General features: G+C 39.7%; 1 protein-coding gene across 13 annotated transcripts in view; it reads left to right on the top strand.

The window, feature by feature from the left end:
• The first annotated feature begins 1,042 nt into the window (after positions 1-1,042).
• Positions 1,043-26,475, top strand: part of cadpsb (Ca2+-dependent activator protein for secretion b) — a 67,298-nt gene continuing 41,865 nt past the window's right edge. For all 13 annotated transcript variants that reach the window (XM_038697824.1, XM_038697819.1, XM_038697816.1 and 10 more), the window contains exons 1-3: positions 1,043-1,606; positions 15,978-16,091; positions 17,834-18,166. In XM_038697824.1, coding sequence (XP_038553752.1) covers positions 1,274-1,606; positions 15,978-16,091; positions 17,834-18,166 — 780 coding nt within the window. In that variant the 5' untranslated portion in view covers positions 1,043-1,273. The remainder of the gene's footprint in view (positions 1,607-15,977; positions 16,092-17,833; positions 18,167-26,475) is intronic.

Genomic DNA, 26,475 nt, shown 5'->3' with positions numbered 1-26,475 from the left:
TGAGAGTGACAGTTATTGTCCTCACAAACAGATATCCAAACTGAGTACTGCAAACCACACATCCTGTAAATGAGGTTTTGCACTTTGTAGTATTGTAGCGTTTGGTTTTGAGGTACTTTCTTTTATATGCAGGCTGCACTTGAAGAATATAAAAGGTTGTGTGGGCATGTTATTACACGGTGGATAGCAAATCACACTTTGATATCATAAAGTATTACAACACTGTTATCCATCCATCCATCCATCGTCAACCGCTTATCCTGCATACAGGGTCGCGGGGCAACACTGTTATATAATCCATATTTTAATATACCATATCACATAGTCCAACCAAGTCACAGGCTTTGCTTTAAAATGGTATATCATATTAAAGATCAACACTGTATGTTGGACATTTGTATTTGGCAAGTAAGTTGCAGATTTCTATTAGGATGGAATAAAACATATCCATTTAGGAGATAAAAAGCTCGTGTGACTGCAGCATTATGCAGTTTCCTGACAAGAGAGATACCAGCACATGCTGCAACAATCAATTTCTCGACCAGGAGCCAACAGACAGAGAGCGAGCAGTAGGGTGTTTATGGCTACCCCACCCTTCAGCAACACACAGCTCAGGAGCCGTTCTCAACATTTTACACCACCTAATCTGCATCCCGCGCACAGCCCATAAACTGAATAATGTTCCCCATTTCAGTGACAATATCAGAGAAGTCCCGTGGCAGCCATCTTAGGTGTACCACTGCAGAACGTTGTGATGAGATAAAGGACGAGTAAAGGCGCATCCTTCACTCTGCTCTGATTCTCGGTTCAGGACCACGGCCAGCTCCCCACGCCTGCCGCCCCGCCTGGCAGGCAGGGAGAGGCCATCGCCCGCTTTCACCGAAAAAAAAGGAGCTCTCCTTCCCCTCATCCGTGCACTATACCCTCCCCCTGCCCCTCCCCTCCGCTCCCTTCTCACCTCCCCCTCTCACATCCGCAGCAGTGACTGGCCAATAAAACACAGAAAATACGTAAGCATCGACGAGTTCTCGGCGCAGGCGGAGAAAGCTCAGTGTGGGGCAGACTAAACCTCCTCCAGCACCACTCGTACTGCTGACATCTCTCAGCGAGCGAGTACAACCAGGGCCTATCCCTGTCTTGACTTCGGGCATATTCTACATGAAATCTAGGCACGGATAAGACAACGGCACAACCATCACCGGGGGATATAACCAAAAACCCCGTCCTTGAGTAGGTTAGGATATCTGTAGGGACGCATCACCTCTAGAGCAAGATGTTAGATCCGTCGTCCAGCGAGGAGGAATCTGATGGGATAGTGGAGGAGGAAAGCAAAGAGGCGATGGCACCTCAGGCCGGATCCCGTATCTCTCCAAGCAGGACCAGCGAGAGCTCGGGTGGACTAGCGCCCAGCAGCAGCCGCAGCAGTGCCCGTCCGACCAGCCCGAGTCCGTCAGCCGCCAGCGAGGAGAAAGAGGATCTAGAGAAGCTGCAGAGGGACGAGGAAGAGCGTAAAAAGAAGCTGCAGTTGTATGTTTTTGTGATGCGATGCGTCGCTTACCCATTCAACGCAAAACAGCCCACAGATATGGCAAGGCGACAGCAGAAGGTAAGGGGTGCTCGGTGCAAAGGCATAATTAATAACCACATGCTGACGAAATGCCTCCTTTCACATCGCAGATGTTGTCATTGATGACCTACATAAGGTGGAGCACAGAGGGGTTTTGGCCACTAGGCCTATCAGATAGCGCACGGATACAACACACTCCCAGTGAGACCCCTGTTTGTTTGTTTTTGACGCAAAATGTTGAAATCCTCGGAGCATGACAGGAGCACAAAAAAGCGCTTCGAGCTCCAGATAGTGAAAGGACACATGGCACTGCAGAGCTGCAGACAGAGTGCAGTCCATGTTCCTCCATACACACGCTCACAAGTGAGATCAGTCCCAGCAAGCCCATTAACTGAAAGGGCGTTCAAGAGATAGTAGATGGCAATTTAAAACAGACATTGTCCTTGGTGGCCTACATCATACCGAAGTCCTGCTTTTCCACTAGACATGCAGCTATATGTGGCTCTATGTGCTGACTTCCTGGCGGATACCCAATTCCAACCCGTTTGCGCCATCACTTATCCCATCAATTTGCCCCCCCAAGGTGACTTTTAGGCACAGACCTCTTGAGGAGGATTGCTTAATAGCCTTTCTCCTCTGCAGACGAGCTTGGCTCCTCTGGAGGGGTTACAGTAAATTAATTGCATTACATTTTTTTCTATGTCCACACATTTTCCACATGTTTTCCAATATTTTCTACAGGAGGTCGATTTAATGAGATTTATATAAGTTAGGCTATACTGTAAGGAATAAGGCCCTCATCCTGGTCTAATGTTGCTGCTGTGATGCTCCATTGATGTTGAAGCCAGTTTTGGGTCATGGTGTCCTTACTGTCAAAGTCACAGTGCACAGGCCCTGCTGTACTAAAGGAAGGTTGAATTGATTGTTAAGTCAGGCCAATAGCCCCAGTTTATTGCCCCTGATTTGTGCATGTATCTGTCCCACCAGAAATAGACCATCTGCCATTTGTACTCCAACGCTGTAACAATAATCATTTGTAAATGAAGGGGCAAATTATAGATGATACAGCGTGATCTGCACGTTTTGTGCAGGGCTACTTATATACTGTGAAAACATTGCTCATCACATGGTACAATGAGACTGTAGTAGCAGTTTCTTGTAGAGCAGAAGGTTCATTCAGTGTGGTCTGTGTACCTGCTGAAGATTCATTCAGCTCAGTTAATCTACGGCTGATCATGTATCACTCATGTGAGGAAACACTGTAAACAACACTATGGAAATTGCTCATGTGAGTTGTTTTTGTTTAACCTGCAGACAATTCGTCTTCCTTTTGGACACAGTTTGAGCCATATGGTCTGATTTTTTTTTTTATGCTGACTCATGTGCAAGTTCATGTGGGAGGCATTAAGCACAGTGTTTCCATGTATTTGTTTGTTTCAGAGTACAGATTGTCTAATGCATGCTTTGTGATGCACTTTCATATCTGGTAGCTTAGGCAGCCACAATCGTCTACTGTGGGTGAATATCTTGACAATCCAATGCCTGCTGTCAGACCAATGAAGTGTGTCTGTCTGCCCACAGTCTGCCTCTAGACTTTGATTTGGTCCAAATTTGCATCCTTTGGCTTAAACCAATCCCTTCAGAGAAATTATATACCCTGTGACAACATTATAGTCTTTTTTAAACACATGTAATTGGTTTGATTTGAATGACACTGACAGAAGATAATTAATTACGCAAACATTTAACAACACAGAGCACTGGAATGTTAAGTTTATTACTTTCTGGCTGTTATGTGCATTTATGGTGTCATGGCAGTGTACAGTAGTCATCATTTAACTATATGTCTTGTGTGTACACTTGATTGAAGAAAGAATATTCAGCATTGGCCCAATATGTCCTCGGAAGATGTCCTCTCCTCCATGAACCTCCCTTGAATGTTGGGCTCATCAGATGTCCACAAATTATCATTTGTTAAGGAAATTCCTAACAGTGTTGGCTAAAGAATCTAATATGTAGCACAATGTTGGCTATTATAGATTAGTCACAGAAATATGATGTAACAAATTTCTGTAATAAAAAAAGGCAAAACATGTGGAGCAGCTCCATGATAATCCGTTGTTAGAAGCTCTGGCACACAAACAGCAGTGATGGACTATCGCAGAGAAACAGGCCAGGCTGCAGAGCATGCAAGCTCCACTGCTGCTTCTTGAACTGTATTGCTGTAACCTTGTGAAAGGGTAACACAATACGGCAGTAGTTTCCCTTTGAGGGACGAGGGAAATATTTTCTAATTCAGTCTAAAAGATGTCTTCACATGGAGGCTGCTGCTGTTCAAATGTTGGTTGAGTGTATATGCATTTTTAGCTGGTGGTGTGTGTTTGCATGCAAGCCCAATTGTCTTGATACATACACTATTGATCAGCTCCCTAAATATGTTGTAATTAAATGAGTGAGGTTATTTACAGATACAAATTGTATTAGTGTAATTTATGGAATGATGGCATTATTGTCCCGGAGTAATTTTATGTTTCCTGGAATTTTTTAATTTAGATAGACATTATGTGACATTTTTCATCAGATCACAACATTAGTCCTGACTGAAATATATCAAAAACCTATTTGATGGATTTTCATTCAATTTTGTACAGATATTCGTGGTCCCCAGAGGATGAAGCCTACTGACTTTAGTGAATCCCTGACTTCTGTTGCGCCAGCAGCAGTTTAAAGTTTTCACTTACTCAGTGAAACATCTCGACATATAGCGGATGGATTGGCACAACATTTTGCACACATTCACTGTTTCCAGATGAATCCTAATGACTTTAGGGATCCTCTGATTTTTCCTCTAGTGCCATTATGAAGTTCACATTTGTGGTTTTGAATTAAATACAAATACAGTACAGACATTTATGTCAGGATGAATTGTAATCACTTTTGTGATCTCTGACTGGTCCAAAAAAGGTCCAATGGTTTAGCTTATGACCTGCAAAACTAATCAGCCTCAGCTGGACTTTTTGTTTAGAGCTAATTAGTAAATATTAGAATGCTAAACTAAGATTGTGTAGACACCTGCTAAACATCAGCATGTTAGCACTGTCACTCAGAGCACGCTGTCATAAACCATTAGCTCTCAAAGTCATTAGTGTGGCTGTAGACTTTTGGTCTTGTTATGTAAAGAACACAACTGAGAAAAAAATCTAAAAAAGATCAGAAATCTTTGAATGCAGATTTCAATCTTAAATGGGAGCTTTCATGCAGTCAAACAGAATCAAACATTAGCAGCCAACCTGCAAAAAAATTCAATCCGATTAATCAAACCCAAATGCTTTTTAAAGATCCCAATGAATGTGTATTTCAGGTCTTAATAATCCCCTGGGTTTAGGATTTTTTCAATTGGAAAGTGTGATGCCCCGGAGATAATCTGACCCAATCAACTCATCCGCCAGAAGTCTAACTTAATAGAGTGCCTCTTGGCTCAGCTTTTTAATACTAGACAGTATGCCGTTGATAGGCTGTGGGAGAGGAGCTGTGAATTGTGCAGAAGGGTTTGTGATATGAATGTGAATAGACTGAAATGCAAATCAGTGAAGTTTGGTGTTTAGTGCTGAGCCTGGCAAAGAATTTTTGGTGTCCCATTGTGAATTGGATTTAGGTGGACTAGGTTTTCTGTAATGTTCTTACTTTTGAACCATAATAATTGCCTTGTAATGAATGCAAAACAAGTCTGTATTTTGAACACACTTGTCTATACCTAATAAGGATAGCGTTTATGGGGATGTACGCATCAACTCCTCCAATTTGCCATTTCTGTAGGTAAAGGCAAGAAGAACTAGTAACAGTGTTTCGCCAAGAAAATGGTATAAGAGTAGCATATAAATACAATATACATTTATTAAATAAAACTTACTGTTTAAGTTATCATTAGGCCACTGGAGTGTTATTGTGCATCAATTTAGGGAAACATTTAAAAAGATCTTTGGCATAGCTGAAAAAGATGTTTACATACTGGGGCTGAATGATAGGCAAGAAAAACAGTATGGCACAATACTCATACATGAACATAATTATTTAATCTTTCATGACCTGATGACTCTCTATACATTTGTTTGTTCAGTAGATGACAATATATTATATGACAATAATTTCAGTAGCTATTGCATTTGAACTTATCGATATAGGACAGATAATGCTAGCCCCTTACCTAATTGGAGAGCAGATTTTGGGTTGCCCCTTCTAACAATCGTGGGAATGTTCAAATTTCGAGGATGGTCTGAAAAGATTATCTCCCCAAATAATCCTGTAGTGTGAGGGGTTTACAGACAGATAATCTAAAGATAATCTTAATGATATTGACTGGATCGGAGTATCCCCAATTTCAAATATCAAATATCAAAGGAACAGCGATGGAATACTGAGCAGAAACCCGCAATAGCAAATGAGAGCAAGCTGACTGGAAGGGTCACCAACTGGATGTTGTGGTGCTGACTCTGTCTTCTCAGCTACAACTTTGTCCACAGTCTTTATTTTAGTTTTTCAGTGCAAAACATAGCACACACAAGTGCGACGACAGTCACATTTGATCACTCAAGTTTCTGTGAGATTTCAAGTTCCTGGAATTGCCACTCTGAAATGATTCAGTAAACAGCAAGTGTGTGGTCCTGCGTCTTGACAGGTGTGTGTTCTAACAATTAAAATATTAGACATAGGCTATAGCTGTCGTTATGTCTGTGGTAACCCATGTCAGGATTTAAAAATCCTAGTGTGCACCAGACTTTACACAGTGATATGGAGGATGTAAGCCAGAAGAAGGAGCTGAGGAGGAGAGGCAGATTAAATTGACATCATTGGAAGAGACATGAGTAAAATTAGTAACATAAAAAATGTATTAAGAATACATTAACTGCTGTATGTGCAGCAAGGATTTTCATCAATTGTAAACATTTTTGTGCACTTTAGGGTTTTGAAAATTGTAATGTGTATAGACTATGTCTTATATCATTGCCCCCCATTTATCTTCCTTGGACAAAATTGGAAGTCATTTTGCAAGATTATAGTGAGCAATGGACATGTAGATGATAACTGAGATGAAACTGACTGAGCTCATTATGTGTCATGAGACACACGGTCATGTGCACAAAAGAGAACGGCAGTAAATGGAGAGTTCATGTATGAAATTGAAATCATTTGCATTATTATGTAAGATCTTTAAATGGTGTTATGCCTGAAAAAAGGCATCCTTCGACTATAAAGGAAGCTTTGCAGTCAGCGTCAAAGTCAGGCTTTGAGTTAACAATAAAGCATGTCAATCAGCATTTGAATGCTGATGCTGAAGAGCGTTAGTCTCTCCCAGCAGACATTTAAGCATGTTTTAGCAACACTAGTACTGAAAAATAAAGGTGTTCACCAATGGTAAAGATATGAAAGTGGATTCCAAAGGAGTGACAGCTGAAAAGCAGCAGGCTAAATACCCCCTCACCTACAATCTGTGCAGCCGCGTGTAACAAATCACAGCTTCAAAAATTAAACATCTCCTCTGCCTGCATACAAGGAGGGAAGACTAAGACCCTATTCTCTAGAAAACTAACATGGTCTTTACTGAAAGATTTGACTACTTTGAAGGCAGCAATCACAGTCAGGATCAAATTGACTCGTATTTGCCTTTTGCATTCAAGTAACCCAGTCATGTGACCAGCTATTTGTACACACTGCAGTCATGTACTCACAAACATATGCAAATGTTACCTGCTTGCATGTGAATGTACAGTATTTTATGTTTCAAGGTGGCATCCTATAAGGTGCTATTGCTCATAAAAGACAAAGATGTATCTGTGTTGATTGAAAGCAACATGTCACATAGGGATGTTTCTCCAACTGCTTACTCTCTCAGAATACAGTACTTGTTTATTAACATACAACCTATGCGTAACGACAGAGTCTAATCCTGCCGTCCGTCCAAAGCCACATCTTAATCTGGGTCGACCTCAACTATAATCGTGGTGGCACAACAAAAAAAATCCCTGTTTTCTCAAGGACATGGTCAACCACTGCACATAAGTCATAATCAGAAAAAAGTGGAACGGGACATTAGACGTCAGCAGCCCTGGTTGGCAATGCAACTGGAAGACACACCAGATTATTTGTTTACAGCACACATTGAGTCTTTCTTTAATGAGTTGAATTTATGACCCAACCTTAAAGCAACAATGTAAGGACTTACATTACATGTATTATCACTTTTATTATGATTATACAATTTTCACTTACATTACCAACAATCAAACTAGGGCTGCATTATTTTCATTTGCAATTAATCTGCGGATAATTTTCACAATTAATCATTTTTTTCTACAAAATGTCAAAACATGGGGAAAATATCCCCATCACATAGTCCAAGGTTATGTATTAAAGAAGCTTGTTTTGTCAGACCAACTGTCCAAATCACTTAAATGATCAATCAGTTGTCAAAATAGTTTTAATAACTAAATAACTAACTAATAACTTTTTTTAACTCTCTGTTAATCCACCAGTTGATTCATTTGCTAATAGTTTCAGCAACAAATGCTGCTGTTGATTTCATAATAAGATAGGTGGGGTCCAAGTGCTTTTTGTGTGTTTGTGCTTGAACAATTCCACTGACTAAAGGTGCCTGTGTGCAGTCTTGACATATTAGTCATAATGTCATTTACATTACTCAGTAACATCAATACCTCTACGTGCGTCAAACCAAGCAGTTAAGATCAAAATTAAATCAGGAATTATCATCATGTTTCTGTCTTCTCAAACTGTTATAATCACATACTTTTTTTCTTACACTGTAATTGTGAACGTTTTTCCTCATAATTACGTGATTCATAATTCATAATTATCCAGTATGGGTGTTATAATCACTGTAGAAAAACTTTTTTCACGATGAACACAAAGTACATGATCACACTTTTAGACATCTTTTTTTGAGTCTTGCAAGTGAAATGAATGCAGGCAGCTGTGTTGTGCAAATGTGTTTGATCAAATGTGTGAGGTTATATTAAACCATATGAAACATTGCTTCACAGGGAAAATTACAAGGGCATGACTGGAATAAGCCAAAGAGGAGAGGGACAGAGAGAGAGATTAGTAGTGGTGATTGATTTTCCACATTAAAGAAAGAAGACAGAGGTAAGAGCTATAGAAGGATCATTACTGCAGTCCTCTGTTAAACCTCTTTCCCTGATGACCCTCACTGAGGGTTTAAAAACACAAACAGCAGCCTGAAGCAGCCATGAGGCTGTATTTCAGGTAGATGCTCATTCTTTAGATTCCTTCTTCTGTTAATACAGGTGTCACATGTTCCTGTGCCACCTCCTTAAAACATACAACACAGTGCACTATTCCCTTCCTGACAAACACCAAACCGCTATCTGTTTCACAGGCATGTTTCAAAATCATTGCTTTGACTACTATCATTGATGTAAAATGACAGAAGAAGCATCATCATCTATACACCAATGCATACATCCATGTTAATAGCATTGGACAAAAATGGGCAATGACCTTCGTACAGCACAAGAAAATATTTAAAGAAGCTATGCAATAACATAGCCAAACTGCAACTTATAATCTCTCGTTAATCTTTTAATGAATTAATCACGTAGCTTTAAGGTTAGAAAATTCTGAGAGTCCAAGTTGAAGTCATAACATAGAAAAAACAGCAACTCAGCAGTTAGTTGATTTACCAAATTTTTGCATATTAATTTTTTATTGATCAAGAATACAATTAATTGATTAATTGTTGCAGAGCTACTACAAAGATATCACCCAAAGGAACCTACCAAAATCTATGCATCTTATTCTACACTACACACCAGCTGCAAATCTTTTTAGAGATTTACACAGTATAACATTAGTATGTAGGTTTGCTGGACGCGGGTAGAAGAAGGACACATCATCATTTTTAATAAAAGCATAATAATAATAATATTTAATAATAATAAAATAGGCTTAACTTGCCAAGTGTTATGGTAAACATGAATTAATTAATTTTAAGTCATCAAATGAATGTAATCAAAATCTAGCAGAACAAATTCCTATCACTTCAGATTTTCAGTAAGTGAACCATATTATTTTTGCAATGCAAGGAATAGACATCATTGATTTCACTGATTAACCAAATCTATGCAAATTATCTCATTGATTTTACCCTCTGGATGTCTACATGTCCGTACCATTGATGTTAATAATATCTTAAGACAAAGGTAAGATATACTTAGGTAAGATAGATATACTAACATTGTTTGACTTGGCAAAATGACACACACAGTTGCAATAAACTTAAGTACAATACATAGCCAACCAAACAGCAGCGTGGTCCACTAAAGACACAAAATTAATTACATACAACAACATTTTCATTTATGTTATATTAGGATACGGCAGTGGCAACTTTTACTTTCACGCCCCCCTTTAGAAGACGAAAAAGGTTCAAGCCTCCCAACTCCAGCAAAAGTAGATTTCATTTTTATCAATCATTAACAACACGGGCAAATGAAATAAAACAAAAGATTCAGGTTAGCAAAATAGCCTTGCTTGGATCAGAGGCATTTTTTATGGCACCACATGAATCACATTCTTGCAACTTTAGGTCTGCTCAGAGCATGAACATAATGTGGAACCAGCTGAGCTGTATGGCTGCTGCCAGTGAGTTGGAGGTGTTATAATGGATGACTGTTACAAGAAGGAGCATAGCTGGTTGTGAACACAGTGATCCTGTATGTATCAGCAGGGCCACAGCTCCTGAATATGACAACAGTGTGGAGACTGGTTATACAGAGCTGTTTCATCCCTGTTTGCCGTGTGTCAGGCCTGTCTGCAGAGTATACACCTGGCTGTTTACTAATCCAGCGGAGTGGTATTTACTCACACAGTGCTGTGTGTGCGTGTGTCTTCAGAGCAAATCTATGCGTCTGGTTGAGGATAACAGCTTGTGCATCTGTCTTTGTATAATTGTAGTTTTGTGACCACAGTCACTACATGATGCTGGTGTTTGGTGTTTGATGAGGCCTGTTGCCGGTAGATTTTGTGCAGCTGTCATGCAGCACTTGCTCCCATCCCCGTGTTTGCTGTTTACTCAGATGTGGGCCGGTGGTGTCATCTGCAACATGACTAAAATATGCTTTGTCTGGCGAGAGGATTAAACGATGAAAACTAACAGCAGCATTGGTAGGCAGCCCTTTCCTGAGCAAACAGATTTATACACAATATGAACATTTACTTTGATATCGTTGCTCTGCATATTTGATCTCATTAAGTAAAGTTTACCCTCTTTTTAAATTTGAAATTAATCTTCACAGTATAACATAACTACGTTGATGTTTAGTATCTTCATTATATATAAAATTGCATGTTTTAGTGTCATTTTTAGATTTAGCTGTTGCCTCAGTCCTTAGACTAACATGTATACTTTTGCTCTATTTGTTTTATGAATCATTTACCAGTGCATTTACCCCTGCATGCCGTTACAAAAGGCAAACAGTATTTTGCAGCCATTTGATTTTGGAAAGCCCCTTAATTTAACGTTCCTTTTCAACATTATGTAACTTCTAGAGGAAGATAAAGTGTGAGTCAGCACAGGCTGTATTGCGCTGAACTACGCTAGCAACAATATATACTGCATTCAATTAGCTAATTACTCCACTCATCACAGCACTGCAAGGACAGTTGATACACTGTATACCTCACAAGCCATGTTGATTAAACACTTTAAAGCGATACTATGACAAATAGAATTTTGAGAATGTTTGAATAGGACCTCATCTCTCTCGGTCATTGGAAAGGGAGGGAGAAAGATGAATGACTAAAGATAAAAGACATTTGGGCATTCTAACATGTTTGATATTTTATAGTTAGTAAGTAATCAGCACATTTTAGGTCTAAGAACCCAAACGTATAAAATCAGAACAAATATGCAGCACTCTATTGTTCTTTGTTCGCTATAAGACAACTTTGTAATAATTGTTAGGCCTAATGCATTTTAAATGCCTTTAATTTTAGGCCAACCAATGAATAAATAATTAATGGAATCAATGTTTACCCACCAGTTTTGTTCCTGGCAATGTGGTCAAGGCTTTGAAACAACATTCAGGTCTTCATGTTGGACCTCAATATTATTAAAATCAAAGCTATGACCCTCAATCGTCTCTACAGTTTAGAGGTCCCATAATGATCCCCCTATTACATTGTAGGAATTGATCATTGGAACATCCTTTAAATTCATAAGTACACTGCCCTTTTATTGATGCCTTAGTTTCCATTTGCACAGATCATTGTTTTTCTTGTCTGTTCAAAATTAGCTTTATAATTGTTTCATCCCAATTTTATAGAATTTCTCCTGCGCTCCACTGAAATAAAAACATGGTGGCAGAAAGGACCAAACACATATTGTCAAAGCAGTATGTAGGGATATCCATTTTCAGTTCATTGAAAATTCACTGAATGCAGTGGGGCTTTAACTTATTACCTTGTGTTAGGGTCTCAATACGCTTTAAGATGCATTTGAAATTATGTATAAATGAAGCTGACAAACCTTTCCTTTATGTTACACCATCTGTTTATCAAGCAAATATATCGATACATAAACCTCAAGGGACCTAAACTACAAAAAAATTAATTAAAGATTCTTAGGTCGTTAAATGTTTCACTTTGACTCAAATATTGTATCAGCCACATGGTCGAAGTATAAACTGAAATCCATAGTCAACTGTAATGAAGTTACTGTACATCAAGTCGATGCAATGTGCATACCCCACTCTATTGATATGTGAAGGGTGATTAATGTCACTGCCCACTTCATTGCAAGCCAATGAATCACAATCTTGATAAGAGCCACAGAGAGAGAATCAATAAGAGCAAAACTGGAAAGTGTATCTTGGGAGTCTGGCAATACTGATGAAAATGGAGGCCTTTTCTCTCATCCATCAACCTGTTTACTAATCAGCACAGTTCTCCAATTAGCAATGAAATGAAGAGCATGCAGAACTGAAAGTTATAAATGTTTATACAGCTGAACTATTCTTTGGCGAAGGAGTGGACATGCATCTCACCTGGTTTACTGCTGTGTACTTCAGTGTCAGCTCTCCAAATTGACACACACACACACGCGCACACACACACACACAGACACACAGTTAGCAGCTTGCTGTGTTGTCACATAAAGTCAGATCAGCCGAGAGAAACTGTCAGCAGAAGCAAAAGTATTATTAGCTTTGACCTTTCATCGCAAAATCGTGAAACAGAAATGTGTTCTGCCAGCGTTTGGGTGACGGCCACAACCTAATCTCCTAGAGTTTATTGTAATATTTCTTCTACAGCTATATGTGAAAAGGGAATTTGAAGTTTATGTCTAAGACTAATAGAGGCCACTCTGTCCTTGGCCACTTGGATTACACCCAGGGATGCAACTAACGACTAAATAAACTGTCGATTAATGCTCCAATTATTTTCTTGATTGTTTTGTCTAAATATGTCAGAAAATAGTGAAAAATTCCAATGATCATTTTCCAGACTTCACAACGATGTCTTTAGATTGTTTGTTTTATTCATCAAAACCCAAATATATTTAGTTTAATCCATCAAATCCTCACATTTTAGAGGCTGAAGGCGTTTGCTTAAAAAATGACTGAAACAGTTGATCAGTTGTCAGTTAAGTTGATTATTAATATTCTGTCTATCAACTAATCAATTATTTTTTTCACTATGTCTCATCAACAGAATTCAATGAAACTTATCATAGATCTATTTTGTTTACAGTTGCTTTTGGACACTTTAACTTGGACACAGTGAAGGTGTTGCTATGTACCAGGGTTGTATTCAAGAAAGCTACAGTAGAGTGACCTCAGGTCTAGTGGCTGAAGTGCTCTGAAACGTTTCAGTCTGCTTGGTTCAAGTCTGTTTTTGTACCTTTTCTCAAAAGACCAGCAGCCCTTCAACAGAAACCATCTCAGTCCATCTCCTACCTAAGTGTCTCACACAGTATTCATGCTACAGTCATGCTCATTGCTTTCCCTGTCGTTGAACTGATTGTAGCTCATCACTCAGCATGCCCACACTTTAGCATTTTTCATTCATCCCTTTTAATTAAAATGTCTACCCTACATAAAATTCCTGCATAGAAAACAGTATTTCTGAATTCAATAAGAAACGTGTTCCCATGAGAAAAAGGAATGAAGGAGTCTCATAAATTAATGCTAGTATTATGTACGATATTACAATGTACATTATGAGGAAAGACAATAGAAAGTGAAAACTGTTTGATGTATTCATCCTCACCCTCTCACTTCCAGAAATGGATGAGTATGTCCACTTCAACCTCAGAGAGTCTCCATAGAACATACTGATTTGCATTCTGGTGTTAACATTAAAATCTTGCCTCAGGATGTTCCTTGAACACCGTGGTCTATTAAAACATAGCAGCGATAGTCCACACTTTCTCTTTAATCGCACATCTAGCTGTGGCAAAAATAAATAAACCTGAAACCTTGAAGCAGAAGCACAAGTTGAAGCCGGTGTTGTTGATGTGTCGTTCTGTGTTGTAAGTGGATGTTTTACGTTTGGACATTAAGTGGTATATCATCCTGAGATTGTGAGATGGTGAACTGGATGAAGTAGGAGCGGCCTTTTTGATGATATGATTTGTTCGGCTTTGAGTTTGTATTATTCTTATTGGCAGTGATGGAGAGGTCATCTTTCGGGAGATTTTATGTGTTTGTATTCGTATGCACATTTGTAAATCTTTCTTATTAGACCAAACTGGCACTTTCACATTGGCTCTGACAGAGTAATTTAATGTTACATATAATTTCCTGAACATTACTGAAGAGGGGTTGGAGTAGTACGATGGACACGCAGATGGCGTTGAGATTGCACATGATATGTGGTACTTTTCCATCTCACTCCTACACCACAGTCTGTCACTTGCAATGTGCGACTGAACGCATGCAGACACACACACACACACACACACACACACACACACACACACGTTACCAGCAGGTCTTTGTGCTTGTTTGATATACACAACAGCTTGAACTGTAGATGAAAAGCAGTTGTCAGAGGAAGATTGTCCAGTCCATTGATGATTAGGTCACTGACTCAGTTACCATGTGTGAAATTAATCCAAGGACATCTAGACCTGAGTGAGGATGGAAAGTGAAAACAAAGGGAGAGAGATGGAGAAAACATCACACGTGCAACACAACTTCTAGCTTAATATTTTCATAAAAGGTACATTGTTGCATGCTAATAGAAAATATAGTGAAAAATGTTCAATCCACCCAAATGTTGTTGAGACATTTTACTCAAAAACACAAATGTGGACATCATTGATTAGATGTTGAGAGGCCAGCCGTGAGACCAACATAACCTCTCTGGAGCCTCGTGACTAAAAATAAATGTGGTTTAAAACCCTCCAGTCTTTTCTATTTTATTACAGTTGTTATAAATGATTTCTTCACTGTACACTCAAAGCATTACATTAGAAACGTTTATTGTTTTGACAAGGGTGTGTCTTGTCACCTCTCCTGTTAGTTATATTCATGGACATGATATCAAAATGCAGTTGAGGCCTGGAGTATGCCCAGTTGGGTGATATTAGGGTGGTGTCTCTTCTATTTGCGGATGATGTTGTCCTTTTGGCTTCACTGGACTGTGACCTACAATGCACACTGGAGCAGTTTGCAACTGAGTGTGTTGCAGGGTTGGTGGATTGCTCGGTTCAGGCTAGGAGGGGGAGTATCCAAGTGGAAGAATTCAGGTAGGGGTTTTATTCATGAGCGACTGTAATAAGAACTGTAGGATTGACTGCCGTTCAGGGGCACTGGCTGCAATAATGCAGGTTCTGTATCACTATGTAAGCAGTAAAGACACAGTTGAGTTGAAAAGCAAATCTCTCAATTTAGCAGTTAGAAATCTTGGTTCTCACTCTCACCTGCAGTCATAATCTGTGGGTAGTAACTGAAACAATGAGACTGTGGATACACTAGGTTCCTGGTTTCACTCCATGTGATGGCATAAGGAGCTCAGAGATTTAGGAGGGCCTTGTTTTTGAGCTGCTGCTCCATCACATTGACATGAGTCAGTTAATGTGGTTTAGGCACTTACTGAGAAAGCTTCCTGGATGCCTTCCTTTAAAGGTGTTTCGAACATGACATGAAACAATACGGGGATTACATCTCCGAGCTGGCCTGGGAGTGCATAGTGTTCCCCCAGGAGGAGCTTGAGGAGGTCCCTGGGGGCAAGAATTTTTGGGCTTTAAGTTAAGACCAAAAAATTGTTGGATATTATTGTTGTTTAAAGTAATTTTGTCTGCTTGTTTTGACACATTTTCATGTCCTGCATTTTACATTGACGTGCCCTTTGTGTGCCCTTGCTTCAACAGATCACCAAGCAGCAGCTTCAGCAGACCAAGGATCGTTTCCAGGCCTTCCTCAATGGAGACACACAAATTGTGGCTGATGAGGCATTCATCAATGCTGTGCAGAGCTACAATGAGGTACCAGCACTACATAACCATAGCAGCACAATCACAGTCTGAGCATTTTGTTATCCAAACTCAGGCACCAGATGCTTTCAAATGTGTGTACTTTTGGAGACTTAAGAAATGTAAAAATGCTGCTGAATATTCAATGTCTGTTTATATATGTAACAACTTTGTGGCATATGTGGTGTACGGTATTTGTTACTGTATATGCATTATATCCTATGGCAGTAATGACCAGCTTTCAGTCTAAAAAGTCAAAAAGGTGCTACACAGTTTTCTTGCTATTCCATTTCAAAATGCCTGTATTGAGGAGTGGTAAAATGGTGGCTGAAGCTTTTTACTGCACAGATTATGAGTCAGAGCATGTGGCTGACACAGCCATCTTTTCCAACCTCACTATTCAATCAGAAGATGAAAAAAGTTATTATTACGCTGCATACAGTACAAAAGGCATTGCAGATGTCAGAATATGTTAAATGCCAAATCCATGATAGAAACACAAGCATGGCCATTATGAAAAAGTACGAGGTTGGAACCCTCAGGAAACACATAACATAGCCTGCCATGGAAGTTAATTATAGGATGACCTATCCAGTATGTGACAATTGACCAGGAATTTAGTTTACTATGTGATATTTAATGTTAATGTGAACAACAACAATTTAAAAATGGGAGGGTGATGAAAATTTACACAATGTATCCAGTCTTGTATAGTGCTTACTCGCATACTGCAAAGACAATCGTCTTATCTAACCAACATCAGCGTCTCACCAAACTATAAGTGAAACACATTTTTATAAAATGAGGAGCAGGTTGACGGCTTCAAACATGTTAACGTGACATAAATTACAGATTTTTAGAATAATAATTATATCTAATGTTTTTGGTTGTCCCATATGACATTTAGGTGGGGAAGCAATACTTATACCTGGCAATAGATAAGAGTCTGCGCTTCTTCTGAATACATTTAGACATATTTTTCAACAAGACCTGTGATTGTGGCTGTCGAGATATGTCTATGTCTTAGTGTGGCTGAGAGTGGGACACGAGAACACCACGACATCCTGGGAAATGTTCTGAAACACTTATTGTGGTTCCCCCCTAGATGTAAGAAGTGTGTTTGGTGAGACTGATGATTGTGAAATGATTGGCAAAAATGTTCATAAATGCTGGGTTCTGCAGTTGTAAAGATGGAAAACTAAAGACTGACTGACTAATTTCAGCCTGCAAACCTTTGTTATCCTCTGATACATACACCAAATGATGAGGGTACCATGTACCATCGTACTGTAGTGTTTCAGCAGTAGCTGCTATGTTTTAGCCATAATGAATGCTAAGAACAAAATGTGATTGTCAGAGTGACAAAGCAGTAAGCTCTGATGGTTACTTTGCTTGATGCTGTGACAATATAGCCTCGCCTTTCTTTGTCCCTGTTATTCTGTCATTAGCAGGAGACAGAATGCAGCCTTGGCCGTGTTGAGTCACAACCTTACATATATGCCACTGAATTTTCAACTCAGAATGAACAAAAACACTTTCCATTTGCTGACGAAGGCAGACATTTACTGTTTGAGACAGAAAAGCTTTTCACAATTCCTGTGCTATGTACTCTACTATGAATATGAGTCTGTTTATAAGTCTTGAGCTACTGAATCATTACTAATCATTTAATATATATAACAAAGTACTTGTTTCTTATGGATCTTTTTCTTTTACATAACTGCAATTAGTGACATTGGTCTTTCATGATGTAGGTGTTCCTAAAGAGTGACCGTGTGGCTAAAATGGTCCAGAGCGGCGGCTTCTCGGCCAACGATTTCAGGGAAGTGTTCAAGAGGCACATCGAGAAGCGCGTGCGGAGCCTTCCGGAGATCGACGGTCTAAGCAAGGAGACTGTGCTCAGCTCCTGGATGGCCAAGTTTGACACCATCTACCGAGGTGACGAGGATCCACGCAAGGCGCAGCAACGCATGACTGCCAGCGCGGCCTCTGAGCTGATCCTCAGCAAGGACCAGCTGTACGAGATGTTCCAGAACATCCTCGGCATCAAGAAGTTTGAGCACCAGCTGCTTTATCAAGCCTGTCAGGTGAGATCTCAAGCCTACAGGTGTTATGTCTCAGAAGTCTTTCACGCCTGGACCAAATATGTGCCACCCGGCACAGTATTGTTTCAGTTTTCATAATGTTTGGGTCGAAAGAGGCATCGTTTTAAGCGTATTCAAAACTTGTAATAAGCTTGAATGGAATGAACTTATGCAACCCTGGAGTTAGTCTAAAATCCCAGACAAACCCCAAATGTGGACCTGAAATCTCTTTTCTGATCACTTTAGCACTTACAGCACCTTTCACAATTCACCAAATGTACCAGATTCTTGTGAAAAACTGGAAATGGTCTGAAGAGCCTCTTTGGCTTCAGTGTGAAAACACAGTATTCTAGTCTATCTGAATAAAATTGTATTATATAACTGTGTGACATAATGGACATAAAATCACCAGATTGACAACATATGCCAAAATAATCCATGAAATGTGACGTTTAATCAGACAAATGCTAAAAAATGATCACACATGTGTCATTTAATCTAGTTTTTAGACTAGATTAATTACTCTAGGTGTATGTTTATTTATTAATATTTGCAACCACATGTCATTGTTGTCTATGGCTAGAATAGAAATATTTTAAAAGTAAATAAGTCTTCTCAATATATATCTCCTGATACCAGGCCAGCAATACTTAATTGTAGGGGACATATGTTGAGATTGCCGGTGGATAATAGTGGACACTGGGGTGCTTGTGCCAGACTCTCCTTCCCTTGCTGTCTTTACTGCTTTACTGCTCTCTATAGAAAGGCCGAACTAATGTATTCCTTCTTCAGGAGCTTGATTAAAAGTCTTATCACGACAGGATTTGGAGTAGGGCACAGAGTTCGACATATATACTTGAAAAAGAACATACCTCTTCATTTCATTTAGATCTAATGGACCCTCCCTCTTGGAAGCCAGTATGTTTGAAAATGCTGATTTTCTTTGGCCCCCGGTGTCATCCTTCTTTCACTAAGGCATAAATCTGTGCAGATGGCATAAGGTGCTGTTAAACAAATTAGATTGTTCAATATTGTTCAAATGTCTCAGTTGGCAAAGATCAATATAAGGTTTGTTCTGCAGAGTGTTCATTTGTTAGATGCTCCTAATGCTGAGGTGCAATACATCACCATAGCCTCTAAATCCAGTGTGCATTTTTCCTCCCAAGCCTTTGAAGATGCTTAACCTAGTTTTTGTTCATGTGCAGGCAGCAAAGCTGTTAGTATAGGGTCAGAAATCTGCACGCAGAACATAATACCATTTCCCTGAGCAGATCCCACTCTGAGTAATACAGAGATACTGAAGAACCTTCAACAACACACCTTTATATAGGCATGTATATTATGCTGCAGAAATGTGTGTGTGCTTCAGCTTCATGTGTAATACAGTTTTTTTGGACAATTACAAGGAGGTAAAAGGAAATGTGGATTCAGGTGATTGTTGTGAAAAGGGATATTATTTTTTAAATTGATAATTCTTACGTGAGAACAAAGGAATAGTACAAAATTTAACTTCACCCACTTTTCCAGCTGTTCTTAAGAGCACTTCTCTCTCATTTCATTTGCTGGTATAATGAATATGTCAGACTGTACTTATGTGTCGTCTCCTCAGTAAGCAACCAACATCCATATATTGCCCTCTACTAAATGATAAAATCCTCACTTAAGAAGAGATGCAACAATCCAGTCAGCATGGCTCAGGGCTGCTGGGATTTGATGAAATGTTTTCATGGATTGGCTGGGATTCCGAGGTCATCATTTTTTAGCTGTTATCGCTAGGGATTTACATATTTTGCAGTTACATCCAAATGGTAGAAAGGAAGCACTGGTCTATTTCTGTCTCATGCTGAAGTAAGAGTCAGCCCCTGGAAATGACTAACAGACTGATTAGGCTGGTATGGCCAGCGGCTGCGCCAGCCAGACTCGGTGCATGTTCCACTCCCTGATGGCTACACAGTTATTTAGCTGCGGTGACACCAAGCATGACCAAACAAGTGTCAGAAAATGTGGTGGGTGTCTACATTGCAAAGCAGTGTTGCAATGTAGCCATTGGTAACATTTTCTAAAATAAAAAGAGTTGTGTGTTTGAAAACACGAGCTGGCTGCATAGTTCAGCTGTGGCAGAAATCAGTCATATAACTACAGAGAGTAAAAGCAGACAACAAGCAAATGAACAGATATTCTGCGTCTCTCAAATCCTGTAACCAAAATGCCTTTGCTATACACACATTTTGCTGAAAGTACAGCACATTCTGAACAGCGCACAACAGACACTGCATGACATTAACAGGTTCTTATGCATTTCTGTCAATAGATCCTACTAGATATTACACAGTGAACCTTTAACAATACTATTAGTAGCCTACTATACCCTTAATGCTGCATTAATCACTGTTTGGCCACTAGGGGACAGAATAACTCCAAAAAAGCTAACAGATTTAAAGTAATTTCCATATTACCCGCTTGTTAGGACTGGTATCAGCAAATAGCTGTCTGCTTTAACATCCAGCAGAAAAGGAACAACATTGACAGTTATTTAGAGTCTGGATTTCTGACGAACAAAAGTCTAATATTCACCCTTCATTTATCTCTGTTGTTGTCTATCTGGGTGAAACGTTAGCGTCATTTGTGACATCAGCACTACGTGAGACGTCAGACAGCGTGCTCTCGTCTTCTTCGCTGGAAATGTTGGCCTCAATGTTGGCCTCAATGTTGGCGTCAACCTGGAAAAATTTCTTTATCATACCTGTCAAACTGTGGCCATTTTTGAGATCACAAAACTAATGGTTTCCCCCTAATATGTGCATTTGAAACAGTATGTAACCAAATAACTGAGTAATGTCTGTAGAGATGAGGTTATAAATGGGACCAATGTAGTTCCTTCCTTGCTCCAGGTCCACATTGTTCACAAGCTAGCTAGTTGCTAACTATCCCTGCCGTTTGGTGGATCTATCAGCTTGTGTGCTGTTAAAGACTGTCTTCAGGAGGTTACTGAGAGCAGCTCAGTCACAACTAACTTTATAAAAGTAAAACCAAAACAATTATTTTAATGTAGGCTAAAAGTAGCTCAAAAAGCTGCATAGAACTGCATTATGACTGCATTCTGCTCATTTTGTACATGAAAAAGTAATGCAGCAAATACTTACAAACCAGTGAATTATCATGCTAATCACTGATATTTATTAGCACCAGTGGCCTCCTTACTAAATAAAATTATTCTTTAATTTCAAGTGTCAAATTACCTAAATCTGGCACTCAAAGTAAGACATGAACACTTTTGGAGACTTTCCCCCCACAGAGTTGTAAACCATGGCCTGTGGGCTCCCCCAGACTGACAGACCATACTCAAATCAGCTTTCCCTCTAACCCTGCTTTTCCTTTTTAATTTGTCTTGTCAGCAAATGTTAGTTGGGAAATGAGGCCTGGGCTCTTCCTGGTTTTAGCCTTTAGCAGATGTAATTGCGTAATGGAGCCTCTTCACTGCACACAGGATTGGGACAGTTGGGGGATGAGCAACAAGCTGTAAACACTACATATGATCACCTTACAAAGTTAATGAGGTAAGTGTGATACTGAACAATTGCCTGTTTTAACAGATACAGACATGGAGCAACATTAACTTTTATCAGGAATCTTGTTTCAGGTGAACAAACGAATGAATTTTCAATCTGCTTTTATCCCTGTTTTGGTGTCTCCCAACTCCTGAGGGAAATACCTCGCTCTTCTGCAGCTAAATTCTCCACTAGGTTCAACAGTATGCAGTTGGTTTATCAGCTGTAGTGTTTGGAAATGAAGCTGGTGAGAGTAAACAAAAACGGTAAGGTAGTGGCTATAAAACCAGAAAAATTTGCTGAAATACACTTAAACGAGTCCTTTCACATACACATACAAAACATCAATTAATAGCTGAGTCTAAAATAGCTGCAGACCCCGTTTACTGGACTATTGTGGGAACGCATTCTGACAAATAAACTCAAATCTCCATGAAACGCCTGGTCTGGTTTTTATATAAGTTATGTGGATGATAAAACCTATAAAACCTATAAAACCTCTTAAACCCCGCTGGGTTGCCTACTTTAGCAGCTTCTAAGCTGCTTAGATCGTTAAATGTATGATCAATATGTCAATATAAACATGCTACACATCGTTAGATCGGTTAGATTCTCCACAGTTCAATTGTTCAGTTCATTTAACGGGCCCCAAAGTCTAATTCATATAGATTTACCAGTGTTACCAGAATGGTACAAGAGATGAAAAAGAAAAAAAAGTGCCCACTCACGTTACCTTTGAAGTGCTCCTTAAGTGCGCTTGTTAAGTCCAAATGTGTTATTATTTATAGTCCTTTAGTCTGTTAGGGTCCACCGATCAAAAGAATCAAAACAGCTTTTCATAAAAAGTTATACAAGTTATGAATCCTGTCCATAAGCTGTCGGTTGGAGCAAGATCAAATGAATGATGTGTATTTGATTTTATTGGATAATTTTTATACAAGTAATAATCTGTTTGAAATAAAGAAACTGTTTCATAGTAGCCTATTTCAGTTTTGTGCAAGAGGAATTAAAGGCCCGTCCCATATGGACGCCTGTCCCAAATATAGGCAGGGTCAATTCAGGGATTTTACCAAATTAAAGCACGGGCTATTAATCAAAGTTTTACGGTAGTAATATAATATTAGATATTAGATAACCGATTAGCGAAGCTTTAACCTCTTGGAAACAGAGATTATTTCCAGAAACAAAACGCCTAAAATAACAAACCGAAAATGAATCAATAATAACTCCTCAACCATTAGGCCTAGATGCATAATTCTGATATCCTTTGATAGGTCAGAAGCTAAGGAATACGAATCAACTGTAACTGTGTCCATTCAAGTTCCAAATAACATAAAACTTCCAAAATATTGAAATACTGATAAAAACAGTGAATATTGATCAACAAACCTGTGACCAAAAGCACTCCCATGCTTTACAGGCCCACAACTTGAGAACAGAACATCCTACCTCGCTGTAAGTGAGGTTTCTCTTCGTATTGAACAGACGAATCGTTTAATATATTGGATGTCTGTGTAGGCAGTAGACCACGATAAAGACCGTCTGTTCCAAAGCAACACTTCTTCTCTCCTTCATTTTGAGGAGAGAAAGGAAACCTAATAGCTCAAGGACTGCGCAATACCAAGGGAGATATTTTCACACACAGAAAAGAGCGGAAACTGCAAAAGTAAGTCAGTGGTTGCATTTGTTGTTATTATTATCCGGCCAATAGGTCTGTGAGTTTAGTGATTTGAGTGATATGAGTTACACAGCTGATCAGAGCTGGAGCTGAGCTTTCCTTAGAGTGGTCAGACTGCGGTGTAGGATGAGATGAGAGATATCTTGATGGCAATAACTGCAGCCATGTACAGTGATTACAGAGCGATTTATGTTGTGATATAAGTTCATTTAGATACTTGGTGTTTGATGTGTGTTTGGTATGGATAAAAATTGTTGATTTGATGTTCTGGCCTCCTAGCTTCACGGAGATGTGTGGTATGGATAGGGTGACAAAATACTAGGATCAGACATGGATTTCTCATTTGCATTTTGAGCGAAAATCGATCGTCCTACCCGTTACCGGGCAAGTCCGTGCTTAACAAGACAAAGTCAACCAAATCTCCACACTAGACTGAAGAAACACTTGCTTATACTGTAAATTGATAAAGATGTTAGAAGTGAGATGGAGCGATAGAGATTTTTTTCTTACCACCTACATTCCTAATTTGCATGCCTTGCGTGTTGCTACAGTCGCACAAGAGAAGTTTTTTTCTCACCCTGCACACTTTTTGAACACACACATACAGACACACATATTCACACAGCAAAGCTAAATATAGACCAGCTGCTTCGACTCCTCCAGCTCCCTTCAAGCTCCAATCTAACCCTGCCCGCCCAGTCTTTGTTCTCTACAAGAAACCGCGAGACCGAGTGTGCTGTCTGCTGCTAATGTCCCAGCATCCACCTGGGAATCTGTCATCAGCTGTGCTGTTAACTACCCGCCTGCTTCTGCTCCATCACCTTTAACCTGCTGTCAGCTTGGCTAACACTGACACAGTGTCACCTCCATTTAGCTGCAGTGCTGCCCTCAGCTTCAGTAACGTAGATGGCAACTTCCTTTTAGCCAGTCTTATTTTATATGGGATTACTTGTCCACCTATATTGTGCCTGTGGGCCATTGGCAGCAGTGACCTTTCAGTGGTTGTAGGCCTGATAAGATCGGGATGCTGTGTGGGGCTCAGTAAGGGGTGGTTGTTAGTTCACACTGGCACTGACCTCCGACTCGACTCCCTCCCACAGCCTATGTGCTTTTCACTACTGTCAAGAGAGATGGGAGTAATAGAAGAAACTGACGCCATTCCCCTTTACATTATGCGCTTCGGAGTCAACCCTCTCATGTTAGCCATTTTGCAGACGAGCTGCAATCTGCACATAGTCACAACGACCCATAATATCTGCTGCTGATGTATTCAGTTTCTGTTATGAAGTATTGTGGAGGATTTTGCAGTCTTGAGTATTTGCCTGCACATATGTATTTAGGTATGTTGTATTTTGTGGGAGGGGGAGGCACACCGATGAGACAGTAGAAATGCAGTGTCAGACGCTGACGGGCCAAGCTGTTGGATTTCCAGGCTCAGCAGTGACAGCTCTTTTGGGACTGCACGAGTCAGATGTCGCTGGCACCGCTCTCCAATAGCACCCAGAGCTCTGAGTGTTTTGACAGGCAGCACAGGATCGCCAGCAGCATGGGGAAAGGGTCTGATCAAGCACAGCTCAGGCAGGAATGCAATCACTATCAGTCACAATTGTGGATGAATCTGGTTTACCGCTGAAAAAAACCCCTCCTCCTTGTGACTTCCTATCACAGGATGCTCGCCACTGTTTAAGTATCACTCTGTGGCAGAACAGTACTGAGCACTACTGTGCTGCAAGTGTAGACATTCTGCTGCAGCTGGTGGCAAAGTCTGATTATGTGCTCTACTAAACAGGAACTCTGGGTTATGTAGCAGGGTGGCTGTTTAGTGGCCAGCACTGGTAACACACAGGACCTCCTCCTTTTAAGATGCCATCTGGCTGACATAATTTCATAACATGCATATCAGTGAACAGAATCTACTGCAGAAATATGTAATGCAGGAACATCATAGATTAATCTAGATTTAAGAAAGAACAGTACTGTTTCTGTGTCACAATCCCCTCATCCACAATCCACATCCTGTATGTGTTACTTGATCTCAGCTGAGCTGTACAGCTGAGCTGTACAGCGCCTGTTATTTGCCCCCCCACCCCCCATGCCGTAAACGGTTGTGCTGTGACATCGGTCTATTCTCTCTTAAAAAGGATTGCTGGAAGGGGCAAGGAATCAATATGGTAAAGCCTGGAAGACAAGGCCTGTTAATGTAATAGAAGTGGGTGAAATACCATAAGGCAAAGAGAGGTCAGCTCTGGCACGCATCCCAGAAGCAAGAGATGAGAGGAGTTTAGAGCACTGACTCACAAATATATCGGAGAGACCATGCAGCTGTTTAGAGTAGGGACTGGCATTTGAAGCAGAAATACTATTTGATAGTCACTGGGAACTATTCGACCATTCTTCGAAGACCACTCTGTTGATGAAAGATGTTCTGTTGGTGTTCATACTCTAAACAGGAACTTAATTTTGAACACAATACACAACCTTAACACTAATAGGCTGCAGATGAGTATTTAGCCCATCTCGCAGTGGTGTAGCCGAACTGAACTGCCACACACACATTTTACACTACCTGACCATATGGCTACCAGGCAGCGGTTGAAACAAAGGATAATATATTTTTTAAGAAAAGAAGATAGTCGCATTAACTATTTTTTTTATTATTATTTAACGATTATTCAAAAATTCTTTACCTACCCCTAGTGGAGAGATGATTCTCTTATTAGTGATAAAATCCAAAGTTTAACATGTTGTACACCTCTTCCCCAGTACTATATACTTTATTCGCAAACATTTTTCAGTTGATCAGTTGTGTGATAAACAAATCAATGTACAAAACAACATTAACATGATTTAAAAAAAAATAGCTTTCATTAAATACCATGTTTACTCTTACTGGATACAGACATTTACAAGAGAAATATAAATGATCATAAAAACAACACGTACACTAGCCAACCTTTTTCTGCTGCCTTGTATTGAAAAATGAAGATTCAGCCTTTTTATACCTGTTGCACCGACTAATTGAGATGAACGATTGTATTGGCTTGCACTGAAACTCACACTGAAACCTCACAGTGTGTGCATCCTCA

The sequence above is a fragment of the Micropterus salmoides genome, unplaced genomic scaffold (genome assembly GCF_014851395.1).
Source record: "Micropterus salmoides isolate LMB-PRFRI ecotype aquatic unplaced genomic scaffold, ASM1485139v1 Ms_hic_scaffold_4, whole genome shotgun sequence".
NCBI classification, from domain to species: domain Eukaryota; kingdom Metazoa; phylum Chordata; class Actinopteri; order Centrarchiformes; family Centrarchidae; genus Micropterus; species Micropterus salmoides.
This window is presented reverse-complemented; position numbering and strand designations above follow the sequence as displayed.